The following is a 24,313-nucleotide window of genomic DNA, read 5'->3' as shown; positions in this document are numbered from 1 at the left end:
ACTGAAGTTAATGAAGCATAATAGCTACATACACAAGAATTCTAGACATTCGGTGGTGATGTCAGGGTCTGCCATTCATTCTTGTTTATGAAAGAAAAGGCCAATAGCATGGAATGCTCAATGAATACCTCATAGAGGAAGATAATTTTTAATCACTTTTCCCCAGAAAAGTGAAACTCAATGCAGCTTACAAAAATTAACATTAAAAACAAGGACAAAACAACTTAGCATCATGTGTGTGTGTGGTGTTGGCATCTGTCTGTCTCAAAAGACAATGGAGTGTACCTCTTGGGATGAAGTCAAACCACAGCATTACCAGAACAAGCCTGGGCAGTGTGTATAGAGCTCCTGGGCTGCTCAAATGACAAGACTCAAATCTCAGCCTTGCTGATGTGCTCCAATGGAAAGCAGAACAGCACATTTGGCACCAGCTTGGCTGCAGGAGTTGCTGGAAGGAAGCCATACAAGGCACCATCCAACCATCTTTGGGACTCGACTCCAGATTTCTGTAGGGTTTCCTGCTCCGCCATTTCTTGTCTCGAAGATATCCTGCAGGGCAGCGGAGGTTTAGGATCAGAGTCTTTCTTCTTCTAGATGGGCTACCTTCCCAGGCTGATGAGCCCCCACCTGCCCCTCATTTCCCTCTACAACACATACAGAAGCCACCTTCTTGACCATTGGGCCCACTCTTGGTTTCATCCACCCAATCCGCCAGAGCCTGTCTTCACATGCAGCAGAAGTAACCTAATTCACAAAGAGTTTGAGACCCATCGGCTGCGGTCACTGGGTTTAGCCAGCCAGTTGGAGCTGTTCCCAGGGTGTGGCCACTGTCATTTGTGGACAGCTTCTAGGAGCCCCCAAAGGAGCGCAACGTGTCCCCAACCAGCGGTATTACCCCTTCCATGTGTGCGTGTTTTTTTTGTGTTGGTCATACCACCAAAAGATAAGCAGAAAATTAAGGTCCAAAGGATAATAATGTTTTTGCCGGGCACCAAAAAAAGCAGATAGTGATGGCATCAGGGAGAGCATCCCATAAACAGGGAACCACCATTCTCCTGTTGCTGCTTTCTGCACCTCCCTCACAGAGGGCACATGGAGAAGTGCGTCAAATGAGGAATGCAGGGTCCAAGTTCATTTATTGGGGGGGGGGAGGCAGTCCCCGCATGTAAATGTATTGAGCTGAGATATTGGGCTTCTGGGCTGCATAAGGTTTATAGGTCAAAACCATCACTTTTAATTGGGCCTAGAATCTGATTGATAGCCAGTGCAGTTATACCAGGATTGGTGTTATGTGCTCAGACGGACTTGCCCCCATAGTTATTCTGGCTTCCGGCACCAGCTTTCTTGTGACCACCTTGACTGTGCTAAGATAGTTCATTCATATTAATATATCGTTCCCAGTAGCCATACTCTTCATTTCTACCAATTTCAAAAACCCATGGTGTGGAAAAGAAGAGATTAATTAAATGGATCAAACTAGTCGTTAATAACATTGTTCTGCAGCCTTCGTTTCAAACATGATATCCAAAATGTTCTTGCCGTCTTCTGCCTCTGGGTGAACAGCTATTGAAGGATTTAATAAATAGGTGGTAGCTGGCAGTCTGGAGACAAAACATACCTGAATTGTAAAGTATGTGTAGTGGATTTCTTTATATTTGGTGTTTAAAGTCAATGGGAAATGAACATCGAAGGGGCTAAATAGGAAGATAAAAGAGGGAAGCCTCAAGCTGGTGCTACATGGAAATGTTCTTGTATAAAAGAAGCCCCACAGTTTGATAAACTATTTATTGGGATAATTGGAATTTATCATCTCCCCTCCCCTTTTGTAAAGGGATTATTTTGAAAGTGTTCCCTTGGAGGGTCTCTCTTACAATAGGCACTTGGGAAAAGTGCCTTCAGATTAGAACTGCATAATGTTATGACCCCACCAAGCCCAATAAAACCATCAACCATGTCGGGCAGCCCACCACCAGGAAGGGCTTGGAAAAAAGTCTTGTGTTGTTTTGTTCTTTGCTGTCCCTTGAGAACCTCTAAAGCAGGAGCAGAGGCACTATACAAGGCTGGTGGACTTTGATTTGTCTGTGGTTGGATCACAAGATCTACAAGCCTGACGTTGGGTCTGTGTCATGGGATTTGATCTGAGAAGTCCTCTGCCCTGTGAGCAGCCTATGGGCCAGGATCTGCTGGACAAACAGGCTGCCAGAAAGGCATAGGAAAGTCTCAACTCCAAGGTGTTGCAGTGTTGGACACAGAAGAAGATGGAAGACAGAGGAGAAATATATAAGAGCACACTGTAGGGCTCCTCTGTCTCCATGGACAGAAAAACACAGCCTATACTACTGTGTGGGAATTATTTTTGTAGATCTCAAAAGCAGAAGCATCTAAACTAGTTCCCAGAAATTGCCGGCTTGGAAGATCAGTAACCTCACAAACTTTTAGCATGGCACATTACTGCTATGCCTGGTTGTAAGAAGAAGGGGGGAACACCATGTCAGCTCTGGTCATTTTTGGAAAGAGGATAAGGTCCTTCATCCCACAAAAGCATTTATGACAGAACAAATAGACAGAAGCTGAAATCTGAAAGCATTTGATCTGGCATACCAGTAGGAAAGACAAGGGAATACGAAGAGCTATCTGAGCAGAAAAAAAATAGGCTGAGGAAGAGTGACAGGCCTTCAAGCCAACATTGTTCAAAGCCTTGGCAGGAAATTACAGAATAAGAGGCTGGTAAAAAAAGAAGGGGGGGGCACTCTTTCAGTAGAGTATTACATCAAACATAGGCTCACATCTAGTTTTCCAGGGTTTCCTATCTATTAACTGTTGTTAACTGTTGCTTAATTGATAAGTTCAGGAGTGTTATCTGTGAAGCTCTGGAAATGTTAAACTGCTTATTGGTTGCATTGCTAAATATGCAGACAGAGCGATTCTAGGAGAGGCCAAGGAAGCACAGAGTAGAGTCTCCTTCCCTGCACGCACAGCCCTCCTGACTCCTCCTGAGCAGGGCAGAAGGGGCAGGGAGGGAGGGAGAACAGTTGCCTTGGTCATTAACAGTGGGTTTACGTAAGGGCACAGAAAGCAATCAGCATAAAGGCGCTTATGCCTCCAGGATGGTGGCTAATAAATTGTGCACTACCTAACTCCTAAATTATTCCACGAATATAATATATAGCCCATTTACTAATTTATTAAAGTTACCCCCTTTATTACATTATTTATGGACCCATCTTATGACTGACTCTAGCTTAATTAGAGTAATAAAAACTAATCCAAAACTCATTATAATTTCAAATTCCACAGCACCTTGTGAAATAGTTTTTGCAGCTCTATTCCTGCTCTGCATAAGCTATATTCTGGCAGGACTTCTTCCTCCCCAGATGGAGTTCATCTGCAGAAGGAAAGGAAATTATTAATAGGAAAGTTGCCTTTTTAGTTACTTTAAAGATGTCAAGAAATTGGGGTGGCAAAGCTCAAAATGTGTGATGTACTGGAGCAGATGCATGAAGCCTTTAACCCCTCTCCATGCAGCCCGCCTGGTCCTGGGAAGCTGCTCTTCCTTTCCCCACATTGACCAGCCATCAGCTGGATGCGGGGAAATAGAGTACAGCAATTTTGGCGGCATCAGGCTTGCTGGGAAGTGGACATGTCAACCTAGGTAATTCCCTCCTCCACACTTCTGATGCACCCCAGGTCGCTAATGGAAGCATGTGACTTGTGACTGCATCAAGAGCGCTGGAACGGAGGCAGGTTAAAGTTTGGGAGAGGAAGATGTGGAAGAACTGGTGTGTGCATGTTGTAAGCGGGGACAAGGGGTTGAAGATGGTGTTGAAAAGTCATAATACTTCATTATTTTGTCATGATTCACAAATTAGAACTTAACGGGAATAACTGTGAGAAAAATAAAAGGAAAAGTTCAATAGAGGTTTCATGCTAATTCTGCAATTATTTTCTTTCTTATCTATCATCATCTTTCAGATAATGAGACCCAAAAGCATATCTTTTCCCGTTCCTGAGTGTGTAAAGTTGCTGTTCAATAAAAAAAAAATAATGTGGAAAACAAGTCTCACTGTTTTTTAGAATGTTCTTGTTCCATTAGAATCAATTCCACCTGCAATTGAAATGAGTTTTGAAAAGGGGGCTGCCTCTTGATCCATTGGTATCCATCTCATGGATATGCTGGTTGGATCATTCATTTTCCCTCACTGTGATGGGGTTTTTTGTAGAACATTTATCTTCATTCCTTGTGAAGCTAGTCTTTTGCTTTCCAACATAATATTTACAATGTATATGGAGCATCAAGGATTTTTCTAGAGACTGTAGTGTTTGAGCTGTCATTTCAAAAACGTGGGTCGCAAAAAGGGAATTGGCGGTCTCTTTGAATAAAGACAACTTAAGGACCATAGAGCACTCTCTCAGCAAAGAGTTTCCATTGTCTATTACGGCTCTCACCTTTCTCAAACAGGAAAAAAAAGTGTAAAGATGTCAAGAAGGAACAGGGTTTATTCTAATGTGCAGCTAGGCACATTTTATTCAGTGTCAATATATGTGTGCAGTGTGAAATCAGTTTTTGTGCAGTTAGGCAAAAGGGATTTAATAAGGAGCTAAATAGTTTCTTAAAAAGTAAATGAAAAGAGATAAATAGAAACAGAAAAATGAAAATGAATACTGGCTCCCTTCATATCTTCATAAGCTTATAATAATAGTGTGTATTGGGACTATTTACTTGACTAGTAAAAAGCATTTATTGGTTCATATTTAACTTCACTACAAACAGTGCACGTAGGTATGCAAAGCAGCTGAAGGCAAACCACAGAGAGCCCCCTGGTTACATTCTGAGGCACCACACGTGTTGGTGAAATTGTGTATAATTGAAACGCATTGAAAAAGCCTGCAAACACCCTGTTCTTCCCCCGTTCCTCCCTCCTAGTGATGTTTCAGTGACGTCTTTATGATGTTTCCAGGTCACTTCTGGGTTTGGCGTGATGCATGTATTGTGCACGTATTGTGCTGCAATGGAGGGGGGGGCTTCCTGTAATTGCATTGCTCAGTAACATCCCTGTTCAGGATCAGAGAGGTAGAGGTGTTTGAGCTGTTATTTTAATGCATGTGCAACACAGGCGTCGTGGCTGCCAGGCCCTTGCAGAGGTTGTCTGAGGCCCAGGGCAGGAGTCTCGTTAGAAGAAAGCCATAAATTCAAACAAAAAAGCAGCATGGGCCAGAGTACCTGGCTGCCCTCGCCTTGCCCTCTGCACAGGCCGGGTAGCTGCTCTCCTTCTGGAGAGACTCAGACCCAGGGAGGCTGTGTGAACAAGAGGATCAGCCATGGAGAGACAAAGAAGAGAGAAGTTGAACTAAGCAATATCTTAAATCATGATGGAAGGATTTGGGGCTGGAGTGACTTTTTGTTGCTTGTTCTTAATTGAACAAAGTCTGCTAAGTGTTTCCCAGGCCATCAGCAAAACAAGCTTGTAATATATCTTTTTACGGGCTTTTTTTAAAGTAACGTCTTCCAGGGCTGTGATGTGGAAGCAGCAAAACAAAGCCAGTTGTGACTCAAAGATCTGATTGAGCAAAGGTTGCAGGAAACCCTAGTTACAAGAATAGCTGGTGTGCTGAGATTTCAAGCCAAAAGGCTGAAATGAAACAAATTCTTTGTGATATATGACACCATCCCAACCTTAGCATTGTGGTCTTTACTAGCTGCATCCGCAGTAGAGAGTAAAATCCACCGCCTTTCTGGCAATTGCATAGACAGAGCATTCTGGGACATGCTTAGAGGCTGATGTAGAGCTGGCAGGGGCTGGGGCTAAGAGCATGAGCTATAAATCAGGAATTCTGTGGTTGAAATCTCTCCTCAGCTTGTTCATTAGCAGCAGCACATTTAGGGCAGTGTGGGTGGTTCTTCCACACAGAGCGCTGTGCCGAGGGGGCGCAAAATAATGATTAATAAAAAAGGAATTATTGTGAAAATAAGAATTATGTAGGGGAGTTCACCAACTGATGTCCTCCCTCATATTACCAAAGTCTGTCCCTGATCTTAGGTAGGCAATTCTCTCTTGACCTCAACTCCAGTCTGCAATAATTGGGACCTACCTTAGAAAACTGTTGTAAATATTAAATAATACCAATAATAATAATAATATCCCTTTTGGCCACTGAAAGATCTGGGATTCCATAACTGTAGGAGGGAGAACAGAAAAGGGCAGGAGCTAAATATTAGTTCCCTATGATTTTGTCCATGACATGAATTCCATGGATGTCTAAGCTAGAACTTCTCACCCCTGTAACGTCATCCAAATTGTGACCTTACACTGCATTCCTAGATAGATTTGTCTCAGGGGATTGCCCAGCGTAGATGATCCAAAGTTATTAAATGTTTTCAATCTCATGCCTGCGAACTATGGAAGCCGTGAGGTCCTGGGGTTAGAACTTAGGGTTTAGCTCTAAGAAATGTAGATTCAAATCCCCACTTAGGTGTGACTCTCCCTTTGTGGCATCTCAACAAGTCACTGTCTTATTAGACAAAAGTCTCAGTGAAACAGACAGGCCACTCTTAATGCCCTGGAGAGAAGATTTAAAGTATTTGTTTATTTATTAAGACATTTATATATCTTTCTCAAGACCATAGGGTGTTATAAACTTAATAAACAATGTACTATACATTCCTAATATAATTTTCATAATACCAAATTAAAACAGTCAGTTATATAAATACAATTCATAATAATGAGCAATATATAATACATAAATAAGCAGCGGTGTCCAATTATTCACAATGTCAACTCTGCAATATAGGAAACCTTCCAAGATCCAGCCCATAGAAACAAATTGTTGTTCACCATGTCACAGTTTCTGTGCTTCTGGTCAGAAACACTGCTAAAACATTCATCTGATGTTTGATAGGATTGCAGGAACTGTGAAGGAAAAGATATCCTATTTCATTTATGTCTGTGCAAAGTGATAAAGAGTAAAAACTTCAGAAATACTACCAAATGTCCCCAGAATTTTCCTGTAAGCACGGAAAGAGAAAAATCATTAATCCAATGGCTCTAAAGCGTAAAATTGTGCATTTTTCATGTTTAGATATGTTATGAAAAGCAATCATCTTAGTAATGGTTGAACAATTCCAAATGAGCCATTATGTTTTGAGCAGAGCTCTTTAAAGGTTTTCCTTCTGAACAGCAAATCACTTGATCTTCATGGCCTATGATACACCCTAGAGATTTTGAATTTCCCACCCCTAAAACAACACAGGTAACAGTGATGATGATGACGATGATAAACAGCAAAGTTGGTAATAATTTCCTGTGTACCCTCAGCTAGAGAAAGAGGAAGGCTGTCAGTCATAGGTTCACAGGCAGGTCATCAGATCAAGAGAATTTTCACCTGGGTCTCAGGCAGGCAGGATTTGAGGGCAACATGCTAAACCAAGCCGTAGTTTAGCTCAGTAAGGTACAGCAGCCAAGCGGCCACATGCTCACACATTCACACATAGCAGTGGTTTGACTTAGTGCGACGTGCAAACCAGCCATTGTATTCCCGTGTGCCAAGCAGAGTAGAAGGATCTGCTCATATTCCCCTTGTTCTCCTCCCTGTCATCTTCTCACTGTAAAATGTTGGAGTCTAAGCCCCTTGGGGCTTGTTACTAAGTACAATATGAAGCGGAAGGGATTCAAATCTGTTAGATAGCTCTGCACATGCATATAATTCATGAAACTGAGTTTGTGCCTGATAATTATTTATACGTGAACGATAATTTGGTACAGCCTTGGATCAGTAGATACTGATTAGACCTGCAACTGGTGTGGAGTTTTCCCTTCCCCTTCTTCAATAATGATTTGGAGAGGCAGATTAATGGAGTTGTTTGTTAACTGCCTTTATGAAGATGGATGTTTTTAAATAGAGCTCTGTTGAATTTTCGCTTTCATTTTGAAGGCAAACTGTATGCTTTCAAGGGATGTGAAAACTACCCCCTGAGTAGGGAATGCATGACTCTGTCCATCTCAGTTTCTCTCTGTTTCTTGTTTTTCTAATCTAAAGTTCAGTTCTCTACATTCCCATATCAGTTTGCAATTAAAAAACAAACCATGTCCTCATGAAAACTCACCAGCTTTTTAGTGTGAATTTCTTCTAAGACACACATTTTTGTATACAACTTGCATTCAGTTTTGTATCCAGTCCTAGAATTTATTCTAAGATACAGGTTTTGCAAAGCAATTTTCTGTAATAGAATGCATTTTAGTATAATAATAAATATAATATATAATATATAATAATAAATTTTATTACACTGTATTTTGCGCCCCATAGAACGCACCGGCCCATAAGGCGCACCTAGTTTTTTGGGGGGGAAATAAAGAAGAAAAAATTATTCCCCCCCCCCCGGCGCGGGGCTGGGTCGGGGGAAGCCCGAGCTTCCCCCAACCCCAGCCCCCAGAACAGGCTGCTCTGCGCAAGCCATAGGAGCCCTCCCGCGGCTTGCACAGAGCTACCTGAAGCCCAGCGCGCCGGGGCTTCGGGATAAGAGGCAGCTCTGCGCAAGCCGGGACAGCCCTCCCGCGGCTTGCGCGGAGCTACCTGAAGCCACAGCGTGACTGCCCAGCGCGCCGGGGCTTCGGGATAAGAGGCGGCTCTGCGCAAGCCGGGGGAGGGCTCCTGCGGCTTGCACAGAGTTTCCTGAAGCCTGGAGAGCGAGAGGGGTCGGTGCTCACCAACCCCTCTCACTCTCCAGGCTTCAGCGAAAGTCTGCATTCGCCCCATAGGACGCACACACATTTCCCCTTCATTTTTGGAGGGGGAAAAGTGTGTCCTATAGGGCGAAAAATACGGTAATACATATGCATATTTGTACAGATTACTGGGCTAAAGAACTGCACTGCGAAATTCAAAAAAGTGTAAATTTTGAATGATGACTGTGTTTTGTTTCTTGCTTCAAAATGTCTTGCTTCAAAAGAAACATGTGGATTTTGTGGGTTTGCTCTAAGGTATGAACTGAGTCAAATTTCACCCTCCCATTCCTACCCACAAGAAAACTCTGTTTTCCACTTTGTGCTGTTTTCACACCTTTTTTTGAAAACATTGTTTCCCTGATCCCCTGCTACTTCGCTAGCAAACTTATATGTTCATCCAGCCCATCAGGATCATGTGGTGAATGTTATGTCATCACAGCGCTATTCAGATTTGCCTGCATGGTGACATCAGGGAAGCTGGATGAAGATGTAACTCAGATTTTGCCAGGTTCTAGATTGAACAGGGAGTGCCCAAGAGGGGCCTCGCTGCAGGTGTTTGCCTTGAGCATGTGGAAAGCCCAAAGGAGCCTCCAACCAATGGGCCTAAAGGCAAAAACATCTTTTTACTTACACAGGTAACAAGTCACCAGACATACTCTGAAGCACTGCTCTAAATTGACTTTTGCTTATCGCTCATTGCAATGGGCATTCAATCACACTTTTTATTAAGTGTGCTCTGATGAGTAGGATGTACCTATATTCAGATGCGCTCTCTTATTCCCACATGGAACGTTGCTCTCTCTTTTGCCATCTGTAGTAAGTTCATTACCATTGCACAATCCAGCACAGCAAAGGTAATAGAGGTGCCTCCCATTTCCCCCCGGGAGCATTTTTACACCTTTTTGGGCATAACCAAATCACCAAATCTATCGGTACAAGAATGTTCACAAAACCCACGCACCCCAGTTCAGTTCATCTTATTTTTTTTAGTGGATTGGCAAAGATTTTCCCACTATATTCCACTGATGTGTCATTTTGTCTCACATCTGTCCATAACAGCTGCAGAAACAAGGAGCCACAACTCAGAATGTGTGAATTCAGGAACATACCTCACTATGTCCATATTAGGTTAATGAGACGTATTCTTGAATGCACACATTTGGAAATGTGGCTCCTTGCTTTTTTGTTTGCTTGCAAGTTTTTGGCCTTTTACAACACAGTGGCATCCATGTTTATTTGGAAGTACATATCATTGTGTCCAATGAAGCTTACTTCCACGTAAGGGTGCAAAGAATTGCAACCTTAACAAAATAAATTGCTTAATTACAGAAAATCACAACACCTGCCCATAACACCACAGCCAATGTGTTAGATCCAATCTAAGTTAGTTGGTCTTTAGACCAATTTAGATAAATGGGGCAAGTTAGCCGTGACATAAGTTTGAGTGGTTTCAATGTGAACTAGCTTCAACTAACATAGTCTGTATTCAGCTAAATCAGTCTTTTTTCATATGTAGAAGTGCTTTCTTTGTGTGACATGTGTAAAATTTGAAGTGGCCACAAAATGGTCACGGGATCTGCAGAGCAATCCATAATGGCAGCAAGAACATTAACAAGCCATTATGAGCTGTGATTATTTTAGAAGAGTAAGGACGGTGCTTTCAGTGAAATACAAAATAGATAGCGCTCCAGTATGAATTTATCTCCATTCTGTAGGGTGCATAGCATAATGGTTAATCCAGCCTATTTTTACCGGTGTTTTTATTCATAGCAAAGTTGAGCCCTATGTGTGTAAGGGTCAAACTACACACGATGTAGGAATTCCCTGACTGGAGCTCTCAACATCTTTTTATTTTAGAAAGAGCAATCATGAGCAATGGTTTGGGGGATAAATTGGATCAGGCTTATGGCACTGAGGGAAGGAGGCAGGGTCTGTCTACACTTTGCTCCTTGAATCAGTTCCCTAACTTAAATTGCCCCAGAAAGCTGCAGAGCATGTGAGCAGGTAAAGGAGATGGGAATTCCAGTCACAATTTCCATGTCATGTGTAGCCCGCTGACCCCTTTAGAGCTGTTCACAATGTTCCAAAGTCAATGATCACTGTTTCCATTGGCATGATTTGTCTTGGTTCCCCACCTCCTCTCACCTAAAGAGGAGACTGAAAAAATGTCTCTAGAGTTTAAATTTAACTACTAGGAACTGTGATGCAGATTCAGTGAAAGAGCAGTGGAAATAACTGTTGTTCCTTTTTGTTGCAACAGACGAACCAAACTCCTGGAGTTCTCCCTCTGCCACCTCCCCAGGTCTGCCGGAAGTAACTATTTCCCTTGATGACATTGTCTCACCATTATCTTCATCACATCTAGCCCAACCCTCTGACCCTTCCCACCAGATAAACCCAGAGCCAACATGGGATATCAAGAGGGAACATGATGTAAGAAAACCAAAAGAGCTTTCAGCAAATGGCCACAAAAAGAAAAGGGTAGGTGAGCAGAGAGAGAGGTCTGCAAGTCCTAAAAAGGTAGACAGGTCAAAGCACGAAGAGGCTTCTCGGAAAGGAAGCTCAGAAGGCAAGGGTAAGGCTGGCGAAAGCGGCTGGCCGGCGTCAGAAAGCAAGGCGGTTGGACTGAGCACAATGGCCGAGGCTGCGGTACAAGATCTTGGGTGTGCAGGAACCAATGATGAACTGGCCGGGAGATCGAAGTGGATGGAAAGCAAAAGAGGAGGATCGCTCGGTGCAAAGGATCACAGTGCCTCAGCTGTCACAGGGAAGAAGTTGGCTGCAGCTTCCGAACACGTCAAGCTCGATTCCATTGGTGCTACAAAGACATACAGTAGCAATAGCAGCAGCTCGCATGGAAGTGACACGGATCACAGCCAGAAGGAATCTGAACGGAAGCTCGGTGAGTTCCCACGGAAGGGACACCTCCACTCCATTAGCACACGTAGCACGAACACAACAGCCCGGAAGGCAACTGTCTCACCAGGACCATGGAAGATTCCTGGGTCTGACAAGCTACCTGATGTACTAAAATCTGGCACTTCAGCTATGAGCAGATAAATCAGGGACTGTTGCCTTCTAACTGTTTCGCAGTGATGCAGAACATCCTTCTTAGCGTCTGTCTCACATTGATTTACTTTAATTTATTTTAACTGTCACACACACGCATACATGCTCAAAACACTGAGAAATGGAAACAATAACATGTATTTCCATGACAACGTGCATAGCGTCCTAATAAGTTGAAGCAGCATATAGTCACACAGTATTTAAATGTGACCCTAAAGTCCCCCAGTTTCATTTCAGAGACTTTGGCAGCTATGGAAGAAACCAAAATAATATGAAGGACAGTCAACCACAAGGACAGTGCAGTGTAGCTTTAGTATGTTGTTTTCCACTGCATGAAGGACTTTGGATTTTCGTTCAAACTTTATATCAAGAAACTGGAAGAAGTTAGAGCAATCACAAACTGGAACATCGCCTTAAATAAAACTGCACGGAGAAAGCTAAAAGTGGAAAAAGAAATCTTTTATCTGAGTTAAATGTTGTAAATAAATTGTTCTCAACATATCCAGACAGGGGTTTGAAGCATTTGAAATTGTATATCCATGACATGTCTCCACTGTTAACACTTTGGAAAAGATCACCGAAAACCAGTAGCATAATTCGTTATGCAAGGTGTGCAATCCTAGTGGATTAGCTGGTGCGATACCATTTCTACTGCCATTTTTGTGAACAACCCATGTTTCTGTATGTTGGGGTGGAATTGTATCCACAAACCTAGCCTCAAAAAGGAGATTGCCACAGGTTACTCACACTCCCCCCCCCCCATGCACCAGGATTACTTGGTACCATAAAAATTTTGACATGGAGAACTGTAACATGCAGTTCCCAGACCACTATGATGAGAAGGTGATTCTTGAAAGATTGAAAAATGCAGTTTCCTTTCAGAAAGCCTCCATTTCCTGCAGGAACTAATAATTGCCTCAACACTTGTCCAACTCTCATTTAACACGACTATCCTTGAGTTTTTGTCTCCCATCACACTCTAGGAAATTCTAAGGCAGAGCTCCAAGAGACATCCTCATCCGTTATCTAAAGTCATATATACATCAGCCATCCAGCTCTTATCTTGCTTCCTTATTTTTATTCAGAACATTCTTGCTTTTAACTTTCGAATCTCAAGTGCCATGAGAACATTTCAACCCACGCCGGTGAAGAACAGCTTCTCCAATGAGCTCCATTAATCAATTCTTTATCCCTGAGAGGTTTGCTATTTTCCCAGCAACAGCAATACAAACAACAGCAACTCGGTAATAATGTGGGTTGTTTTTTTTAATAAATAAAAAAATCACCAAGATAACTATTCTTAGGAATGATGTGTTTGGCAAACTCTCGTGTAACTCGGAAATGCATTGCTCGATGATGGAGCAAAAATGCCTGTTGGTGGAAGTTTTGATTTGGAGAAGGCTGTGAGGCAGTGATGGGATGTTAGCCATTCTGGTGATGGGCAGCGCAGGAGAACAGCCTCTTGCTAGCTCTTCCAGCTTCATTTTTCCTCCAGGAGATACGGAGGCATCGTTCTACCATAGTTGGGAAAAGTCAAAAGAAAGGATTTTGCACCTTTTAGACAAGATGCTTATTTTAAGAACGTCCCATTATAATTTTTTAAGAAAGCACAAAGATATGTAGCTGTTTACAAAATATATATATATATAGTTTTTAATTAAGAAATTAGAGATATATCTTTATCCTCCAACCTAGACATTTGGCATAATTCACTGTTAATTTATTAAATCTGGATGTTGGACAAAATTTCCCTAATCTATATGGAAATGCACATCCATCAATATTATTTCCTATGTATAATGAACAGAAACAAACAGCATTGGGGAGTAAATAGTTGAGATTATGCTTGCATAAACTCCGATTTGCACAGTGCCCAGCAAATCCTTGTGCGGTAATTGCTTTATGCGGTTGTAATTGATAACCTGTGAAGACAGCACATCATCTAAACCCCATTCCAAATAATATTTCTGTGTAGTGTTAGCTGTGAATTTACCTTGTACAGCTCTATCGCTATAAATATAATTCCATGTATTAATAGTCACAGAAAGGCTGTAAGTGAGCAACTATTTTTATGAAACGCACCACTATGGATAAATTAACTTTTACAGAAATCTTGTTTACTGTATGATATTCTAAACCACTCAAATAAAATATATATCCAAGAATCTTTTTCCCAACTTATGCTGTGTAATAATTTTTTTATTGGGAGCGGGGAGAGTGAAATATCATGAAAATACTGATTGTCTCCATGCACACCCCACTGCAAAGAGAGTGCCATTTTTCTATATGACAACCAAGCCATCACACACTTTGAGTTATGTGATCCTTTAAAACAAACCTGCAGATTGTAGCTGTGGTGTCGGTGCAGAATTGGGCCTTGATAGAAAGGGAGGAAGGATTAACCGATAATGCAGTCTCAACAAAAATCCCTCCCCAAGTCTGCTATTTATCACAGGAGGAACAATCTCGCTGGCCTGACATGCACAATCCGAATATATGGAAAACTGGCAGCTGATACACATGATCTCAGCGTATCCTGTTTGGTCTGTATGCAGAACCCCACAGTTATCGCTCTGAATGGCTTCTCTCCTTTCCCTACCACCCCATTATATGCAATATAATGCCTAAAACAATGTTCTAGTGGTGCAGCTTTCTACGTGACTCGGGTGACGTGGGAACCAGTAAACACTGCTCCTCCCTACGCTTTCTGGGTCTTATGAAAATCCGAGGTGCCTATCAATGCTGACATGGATGGAACAATAGGGTGGGTACTGTCTGCATGCCCCATGACTTTTCAGGCTAACCCAGAAGCTCATGGAAGAACAATGCAAAAACAGCAGCCACACCGTCAACATCAGGCAGCGAGGACCAAGGATTCCACTGTGGCACCCCCATGAAGTACATTGTTATTATTTCACATAGCCATCAGTGGAAAAAATACCAAATTACAAGTCAGTGCTGTGATATAAGGTGAACAAAACCCACTATTGGCCAAGTGGAGTTTAATACTCACAGAAGAAAATTGCTATTGCATTAACCCGCAGCCTGGTTTCACTCGGGACATGAATTTACACAGTAGATTCCCCACATACTATACAACACCTCTTACACTGAAGTTGTCCACATGTAGCTGCTGCAGGACTTAATTAAAAGGAGCTTACCAGCCACATATGGTAGTATTGCTCTACTGCCTGCATAAAAATTCCCTAGCATTTTAGTGAATTTTTTCCTCTAATGTATACATGTTTTAATGCAGTTTTTGACTGGCATACACATGTTTGCAAGCAATTTCTCCTACTGTAATGCATTTTTGCATGTTAGTTTCACTAATATATTATTTTTATGCACACTTTCACCTACTATGTGCATTTTTGTCAACACTGGTTGAAGAACTGCATTGCGAAATTCAGCAAAGTGCGAATTTTTAAGGCTAACTGTTTTGGTTCTCATAGTTCACCTTTGAACTATGGAATAAATGGGATAAAATTTCTCCCTCCTCCCTAGGCAGAACCCATCCTCCCTCAATCCCAGGTTTCATCTTCTTCCCTCCCAGCAGGTAAACTAGGATTGCCATATGTCCAGAATTTCCCAGACAAGCATTACAATCAGAGCTGATGACAAAGTCTCAATGAGTTCTGTTCTTCTTTTAGATCTCTGGTTTAGTAAATAGTTCATAGTTCACCCAAGGGCATTGATGTGCCCACATACAGAATACAAAGTCTTTCTGTTCGCTAATGTTTCATTTCGCTTTGACCTGCTTCCATCAAATATTTGAGGGGTGTGACAAAGGGGCACCTTGACTTTGAAGTGACATTTGCCGCAATCTGGGGGATTAATAATGCAATTATTAATCAGAGATAGCTGGGCTGTCAACCCTGAGTCTACATATTAAATTGAATTTCTAAAGAAAATCTTTTAGCACCTGTTAGATACATTTCTTCAAAGGAATGAATTTCTTGTTTGCTCAGGTGTGCAAACATCTCGGCCCTACAAGAGCTGATTATATATCCTGCTTAAGATTGGCCTGACTGGAAGGGATTCCTGCTCCTAGTATTAAGGTATCTTTCCCAGTTTTCCTTCATATTTACATTTTATCCAAAAAGCAAGAACTAAATCAGTCATCTGAAGGGACATGAGCAAGTCTGCCTGATTTCCCCAGAGCTCTGGGTTTCCCCACATTCCCCTCGGGTTGGCACTACACTGATGAGGAACTGGGGGGGGGGGAGTTGTGGGTGCTTAACACTTCTGCAGATAGTAATGTCTCCCCTTCACCCTCGCCTACAACTGTTCCTGCAGTTGGGCTCATGAGACAAGATGTCTGTAGGATGGTCAACGCATGGGGACATCTTGGGAAAGGTTGCATAGGAGAACCCATTGGTGGCGGCAGGGGTGGTTGGGTGAATTAAGCATTTCCTCTCTTCCCTGCTACTTCTTCCAGCAAAAATTGTACCCTTCCCAACTGCTTTAGACATTTTTGTTAGCTCCCCAGACCCTGTTCTGCTGTAAAACATCTATATTATTATTATTATTATTATTATTATTATTATTATTATTATTATTTATACCCCACCCATCTGGCTGGGCCTCCCCAGCCACTCTGGGCGACTTCCAACAAAATATTAAAATACAATAGTGCATCAAACATTAAAAGCTTCCCTGAACAGGGCTGCCTTCAGATGTCTTCTAAAAGTCTGGTAGTTGTTTTCCTCTTTGACATCTGCTGGGAGGGTGTTCCACAGGGCGGGTGCCACTACCGAGAAGGCCCTCTGCCTGGTTCCCTGTAGCTTCACTTCTTGCAGAGAGGGAACCACCAGAAGGCCCTTGGCGCTGGACCTCAGTGTCCGGGCAGAACGATGGGGGTGGAGACGCTCCTTCAGGTATACTGGAGCCTTTTGTTTTACCAGTAAATTGTAGGCTTCAGGACGGGTGGGTGTTGTCTGAAGAGAACTTTTGCTTCACAACTGGGGTGCAGAATGTTTCTTGAAAAGCTGTCCTCTTTTGCTCCTGCCCCCGTCCCTGCCTGTTGCAAGGGTCTAGCAAGCATAATTCGCTAGTGAGGGCAAGGAGCATAGTCCTCATTCTGCTCACTAGATAGCATCTCTGTGATATATAGTACTATATTTGTAGTGAGACACACACACGCGCCATTCATGAGGGCAATGTTTCTTGTCCTTATCCTGGTGTCAGGGACTGGGCAGAGGAGGAAGGGTGGAAACTGCCTCCCCAGCCTGACCCTTCCAGAGAAGAAGGAGACAGTTCAGAATTACAACAGGGTTCTGAGGGAGGTCACAGCACAGAGGCAGATGAGGAGGAAAGTTGGGAAATAATGGGAGAGGAGGAGGAGGAAGAGGAAGAGGAAGCACCAGGAGGGCAACAGCTGATGGACACAGTGTCTTTAGAAAGCATTCCAGATCCCCCCTCCCAGAACCCGGCAAGCCTTGAAAGTAGGAGAGCTCAGAAGCAGAGGGCCCTAGCGCCACCCACAGGGGAGGTGGTGAGGAATGAGGAAGTGAGAGAAAAGGGAGATGGAAAGTTGCTCAGGACAACGCTATTATTCCAAGGGGCTGCATTCCAAGCCTCTCTCTGTAAATATTGAATAAAAAGTATATTGTCTTATCCATTCCTGGCAACCTGCCATGGGGGTTGGTTGGTTCCTCTGACACCTGGGCTAGCCAATGCAATACCCCCAAATGTACTACAACTCCTATTGTTGGGCATCCTGTCTGGGATTGAAGGGAGTTGTAGTCGTACAGCATCTGAAAGGCTCCCGGCTCCCCATTCTCACTCTAGGATATAACGGGAGGGGAAATATGATGGTCAGCAGACACAAAAACTTTACAGAGCACCATTATCTGTGGTGACTGCTTCACTGCTGGCTTTACCTTCTTTCCCTGCCACACCTGAGAAGCTCCAAAATGAGAATTGCCAACTGCTGACTGCAGAGAGGGTGGTATTGAGGGCATTTCAGCTCAGCCTTGAGTGAAACTGCACTTGGAAAGTTAAGTGCCAAATCTACAGATTTTCTTTTACCTGGGGAACTACTCATTATATGCTTGTTTTTATGAATAAAGCATTTTAGAGACTAATCTTTTTTAACCACTAAAGGTGCCTTCTTAAGGCCTTTACATGTGGTTGAAGGCTAGAAATGGTGGAACACCTGAGGTGAAAAAGGTGTGTTAAAGGGAGCTAATGTCTCCCCACCCCCAATCCCCTCTCTGTACAAATACTGGCTTGGTGGCAAGTCAGTCCTGTTTTTCTAGAAAAAGAGGTGCTGGAATCACCATAAATGTCTCCCTGGTTCTCTTATAATGGCAATGGCACCCACCTGAGAGGTGTCAGAACTGCCTTCTAGTGAGTTCCAGCTGAAAGAAACGCTCTGGCAACAACCTTATACAAAAATAGTGATTTTCATTTTGTCTGGGGCTTGACGCAAAAACTGTTTGCTGAGACAGCTGAGCGGAATGAAGGCATGCAACATCAGCACCTGTTCAACATCTGCAATTGGCAAACAATTTGAAAACTCTGGTTCAAACTGTACACTCTGCTAAATGTGTAGCATGCAGCCATGTCTGCACTTTCCCTCGAAATCCTGGCACAAGGGATTTGTCACTGAGACTACAACTTGTGGGTTGGAGAAGTTTATCCCTTCCTTCCCCAAGTGACACCAGCACATCGCGTGGCACCAGCCCCCTCAGTCGTGGGGGAAGCCAGCGCACCTGGTGGTAGATAAGGTAGGGCAAATAGAAACTTTTGAAAATACGTGTGATTAGGGTTCAGGTCCCTATGCAAACAGGTTTGCACATAAATCAGCTTTCTTGACCTGTGAGAGACAGCAGAAGGGGGCATCCATTCAGTGCAAGATAAGCAGAAATGTGCATTCATCCGCATGGTGTTTTGCAGGCAGTGGCTGGATGCTTCCTATACAACTTGGCATCTTCACATTATTCACTGCAATATCTGCTCTTTCTGAGCAGAGAGTTCCATTGATATGATACGATACGATATCTTTATTGTCATTGTCCCTTGCGGAACAATGAAATTGAAAAACTACATAAAGCTACATAAAAACTACATAAAACTACCACAAAACTACATAAAACTACATAAAAACTACATAAAACTACATAAAACATTCAACCCCCCCTAAAAAACTCTAAAACCCCATTTTAAAATACACTATTCTACAGAGACCCCTTATGCTGCGTTTAGAACCAGAATTGCATTTGCGTAGAAACTGTTTTTCAGATCTGATGGAAGCACGCTTAGTGTTAATCTCACTTTTAACCGTGAAACCAGGACTGGGTGGTGGTATTTAATTGTATGAAATTTACAATATTTTACCAATACAAACCAAATAGGTGGTAGTATTAACTGCAGGCTAATAAAGCCGCACGTTCTTCTGAAGGAAACCCTATGTATACAGAAAGCTGACCTTCTAGACTTTTGTTGGGTCACAGAGCCACCTGGTGGCAGCAGAGGGGAAGTGTTAAGAGATCTGGAAGGTGAAATCGTTTTATTTCATGGGTAGACAAACTAAGGCCCAGGGGCCAGATCCGGCCCAATTGCCTTCTAAATCCAGCCCACAGGCAGTCCAGGAATCAGCGTGTTTTTACATGAGCAGAATGTGTGCTTTTATTTAAAATGCATCGCTGGGTTATTTGTGGGGCATATGAATTCGTTCATTCCCCCCCCCCCAAAAAAAATAATATATCTGGCCCCCCCTCAAGGTCTGAGGGACAGTGCACGGCCCCCTGCTGAAAAAGTTTGCTGAGACCTGTTTTATTTATTTGATTATTAGCCAAACTAGAAAGAACTTGCAAGCTTTCAAGTCCTGTTTGGTTCTTTGCACTGGGCATTTAGATAAAATAATAAACAGACAATATACTTCTTGTCAGGTGAGAATCCATACCCTTTGCAATGAAAGTGGAATTCTCTAATTTCAAATGTGAGTGAGTTGGTTGTAGTAGCCTAATGGCAGAGGGGCAGATGGCAGAGGGGCAGATGCAGAATTTTGTGAAAACTTAAAATGAAAGAAACAACACTCTCCCTCAGTTCTAGGATACCAACAGTAAAGCAAAATTTTAGCTACACAGCCATAGCTGAAATTATGCACTGAAACCTGCTCCCCCACTTGAAACCTATTTGGAGGTGAATGAATCTTACCCAATTTCCTGTAATACCAGGGGGCGTTGAGATCTGATCCAGTTACAGAGGTGGGAAAGTTTAATATTCAAAAAGAGGCAAGAATAGTAAAAGGAGCAATTTTGTACACGATCCCTCCAAAGTTAATCCCTTTGAAATCTCATTGGTTTCAGAATAAATTAGTGCTGTCACTTCCCTTGATTGGAACACTGTGCTTCTCTTGATGCAGCCTAGAATTGCATTAGGCTTTTTTTTTGTTTTTTCCTGCTGCTGCTCCTGCTGCTGTATTGCACTGTTGATGCACATTAAGCTGGTGGTCTAAGACACCTAAATCCTTTTCACATGCACTACTGGCAAGTCAGATATCAGCCCCCCCCCCATCCTATATTTGTGTATCTAGTCATTCCTGCCTAAGTGTAGAACCTTCCATTTGTCCTTGTTGAATTTCCTTTTGTTAGTACTTTAATCCGTTGATGTCATACGGAATCCAAATTCTGTGGTATTAGCTATCCCACCCAGTTTGGTGTCATTTGTAGATTTGATGAGCATCCTCTCTATTCCTTCATCAAAGTCATTTACCGTATTTTTCGCCCTACAGGACACACTTTTTCCCCTCCAAAAATGAAGGGGAAATCTGGGTGCGTCCTATGGAGCGAATGCAGGCTTTCGCTGAAGCTTGGAGAGCGAGAGGGGTCGGTGCGCACCGACCCCTCTCGCTCTCCAGGCTTCAGGAAGACATCCGCAGCCTAGGCAGCCCTGCAGGAGTTCCCGCAGGGATGTCTAGGCTGCGGATAGCAGCCTGCTTCCCAGAGCGTCGGGCGCCCTGAAAGCAGAGCGCCCGGTGCTTCGGGAACACATCCGCAGCCTAGGCAGCCCTGCGGGAGTTCCCCACAGGGCTCCCCACACTGCGGATACCAGCCTGCCGCCCGGCGGGCGGGGCGCCCTAAAGCAGAGCATCCCTCGTGCCGGGCAGACATCCGCAGGGTGGGGAGCCCTGCAGGAGTTCCCCGCAGGGCTCCTCACGCTGTGGATAGCAGCCTGCCGCCCGGCGGGCAGGGCGCCCTGAAGCAGAGCATCCCTCGCGCCGGGCAGACATCGGCCAGCCCCACAAGCTCGGGGGACAGCAGGGAGGCGCAGCGGCGTTCCTCGACCTGGTTCGGTTTCCCAATCTGCTTTTGGGGGGGAAATAAAGGGGAAAAAATTTTTCCTTTACCCCCCCCCAAAAAAAAACTAGGTGCGTCCTATGGGATGCAGCGTCCTATGGGACAAAAAATACGGTACTCATTTTCTTCCTTCTGCAACTCTCCAGACATGTTCTCCTTCAAGCAGGATGGCCACGAACACATCACCAAAGGATCTGCTTCAAAGTTGCATTTGCTAGTTTATAGGTATAGATGCAAATTTAGATGCAGCTGCAGGGCTGCTGCCGGAACTCCCCCAAGCGTGCTGCTGGTTTGCACCCCCCCTTCCTGTCTTAGTGAGCACAGTGGTCCCATTGTGAGGGGGGTGCCGTTGCTCTGCACCCCCCCCCCAGTGATGCCACTGCTGCCCTCACCATAGTGGGTAAGACTCTGACCAGCTGACCCACATGTTTGCTAAAGTCAGATGCAGCTGTCACTAAGTGATGGTGGATCTGCCTTCCTATGGTACTTTATTTTTAAAACCAGTTCCCTAGCAGGTGAAGGAGTGGCAAGGAGAAAATGCCCCTATGTGGTCAGCTGCAGAAGAAGTAAACCAGGCTTTAGGCTCGTTTTAACGTGCATCAGAATTAACAGAAATATGAAAAGCACCTTGTGAAACTTGTGGTCTTCCTGCAGGACTACAGCTCCAGTCAGCCTCAACAAGTCCAGGGTATGTTTCCTCATCCCTGTTATAACAATATAGACAACCAGCTGGCATTGCTATAAAACTCAGGAAATAAAATCTCTTTGCTTCCCCCCCCCCTTCTAAATCCCATATTTAAATCTTCTGTGCCTGAAGAGCAATCCCTTTCCACTTTCCCTAAGATGACCCCCTCAGATGTAGGATTAATCTTCAAATGGGAAGTTCACCGGAGGGTCAACTCTTACAGCGGTGGGCTTTGCAGATTAGACATGCTGGTGTGAACAAAGGAGAGGGATAATAGCAGACCAGACCTGGTGCTGCTGTGATCCGCTGAGCAGGACCAAGCCAATGAATAGCTGCTGGGCTTAGGCTCAAAGTATTGCCTTTGCTGTAGAACTTTATATCTCTGTTGATTTTCAACCTACATGCTTCCCCTAGCTGGAATTTCATCCAGTTGCTAGATGAACTGGAGGAGATATATCTGTCTTCTATCATAGGGAAGAGGGTATTTTTATACCCTCCTTAAATTATATTCCCATGGTGGAAATAATGAGAATAAATTGGTTAAGAGTACACACAAAGCAGCATAAAGCAGACAGCAGGACGTTCCATTTAAAAAGCTTGGGAACATGAAAAGGCTTTCACCTGGCACCCAAAGGATAACAAGATAGATGCCATGTGACTCTGGGTGAAGCATGCCCAAAGCTGATGAAGCACCACCATGAAAATCCTTTCTCTGATAACCAGCCAGCTCACCTCAGATGGGAGAGACGCCTGCAGGAGACCATTCATTGAAGCTTTTAATGCCCAGGTAGATACATACAAAAACTGATGGCCCTTAAACTATTCTCATGCTAAGCTGTAAAGAGTTTGAAAGCTCAAGACAAGCACTTTGAATTGGGCCTAGAAATTGACTGACAGAATATTACCAAAATGCCCAGGCTAGCAATCACATTCTGGACTAACTGCAGTTTCTGAGCAGCCTTCAAAGATAGCCCCATGTCTATTGCACTACCATAGTCTTAAGCTGAAGGTTAACCAGAGCATGAATAACTGTGGCCAGGCTATCTCTGTCTAGGTAGGGTCAGGGTTCATGTACTAGATGAAGCTCGCAGAAGTCACTCCACTCATAGATACAACTTGAGTTTCTAATGAGAAAGGTGAATCAGTACAGACTCTTAAATGGTGAGCATGTTCCTTGGCTGCCTTGTACATGGTGAAGACCACTCCCTTGGGCAGATTAACAATAGCTACAATTGTTATACAATTGTTATACAATTGTCTTAACTGAGTATCAGTTTATTAGGCCTCTGCCACTATGGCTAGGCACTGAGTGGACATTTAATTCTCAATTTCAAGGAAAGAACATTTTCATCTGCCTGTTGAGAACATTTTACCCCATTGGAAAGATGGTTTAAGATTTACTGCATGTACAGTCATAAAAGAAAATGTTATGAAAATGATGTATAGATGGTATGTAACACCTGTGAAGTTAGCAAAAATGTATAAGACAAGTAACAAATGTTGGAAATGTAAGGAAAAAGAAGGAACTTTTTTTCATATGTGGTGGGAATGTAAGAAGGTAAAATGCTTTTGGGAGATGATTTATAATGAATTGAAGAAAATGTTGAAATATACATTTGCTAAGAAACCAGAAGCATTCTTACTAGGCATTACAGGTAATGAGATAAATAAGAAAGAAAAGAAGTTATTTTTATATGCAGTGACAGCAGCAAGAATATTGGTGGCCCAGAAATGGAAACAAGAGGAGCTACCTACGATAGAAGAATGTAGAACCAAAATGATGGACTATGCAGAATTGGACAGAATGACAGGAAGGATCCGGAATCGATGAGATCAAAGATTTACAGAAGATTGGGAAAAATTTATTCAATATTTGCAAAAACTGAGTGATCATCAGATTACGTTTGTAAGTTTTAAGGAAGCTCTGTGATGGGAAAATGTGAAAATAAGTTTAAAAAAGGAACGGAAGTTAACAGTATTAACAATAATGGGTAGAAATGTGGGGAAAGTAATAAAGTGAAGGAATTGCAGACAGATTGAGGGAAGTCAAAAAAGAGAAGCAAGATGTAATCAAGATGTGTGGAATGTATCATTTTGTTTTTGTATTTGAAAACCAATAAAAATATAATATAAAAAAGAGAACATTTCACCCCAAACTTCCAGATGACCTCATGCAGCAGTGTTATGCTGTTAAAGAAGACGTGACACAAGATAGAGCCCAGTGGGACCCCTCAAAAAAAGTAGGCCAAGGTGTCAAACAGGAGTCTTCCCGAACAGCCCGGCATTTCTGAAGTCATAAATTTCAGGAAACAGTCATCCAAGTAGAAATAAAGCCACTGTAGCACAGTGCGTCATATCCATGCCAGTTGGCTCAGAAGACCATGACTGATGAAAAGCTGCCAAGAACAGGAATCAACAGGGTCACAATTCTCCTCCTCCTCCTGACATAAGGGCAAACCAAAGCAGTGCCAAAACCCCAGCCGAAGTCCCTGTAGAAATTCAGTCTCATCCAGGCATGGCTGAAGTCA

General features: G+C 43.2%; 1 protein-coding gene across 18 annotated transcripts in view; it reads left to right on the top strand.

Moving 5' to 3' along the window:
* The window catches only part of MAGI2 (membrane associated guanylate kinase, WW and PDZ domain containing 2), a 618,960-nt gene extending 605,898 nt beyond the window's left edge, over nucleotides 1–13,062 (top strand). For 15 of the 18 annotated variants that reach the window (XM_081879061.1, XM_081879059.1, XM_081879064.1 and 12 more), the window contains one exon: nucleotides 10,987–13,062. In XM_081879061.1, the coding sequence (XP_081735187.1) occupies nucleotides 10,987–11,786 (800 nt within the window). In that variant the 3' untranslated portion in view covers nucleotides 11,787–13,062. Of the gene's footprint in view, nucleotides 1–3,687; nucleotides 4,653–10,986 lie in introns of those variants that run through there. The other 3 variants (XM_081879053.1, XM_081879054.1, XM_081879055.1) reach the window with 3 other exon arrangements.
* Nucleotides 13,063–24,313: the final 11,251 nt, after the last annotated feature.

Source organism: Podarcis erhardii (assembly GCF_964252035.2).
Source record: "Podarcis erhardii genome assembly, chromosome: 10".
NCBI lineage: Eukaryota > Metazoa > Chordata > Lepidosauria > Squamata > Lacertidae > Podarcis > Podarcis erhardii.
The sequence above is the reverse complement of the archived record's forward strand: the minus strand, read 5'-3'. Positions and strand labels throughout refer to the sequence as shown.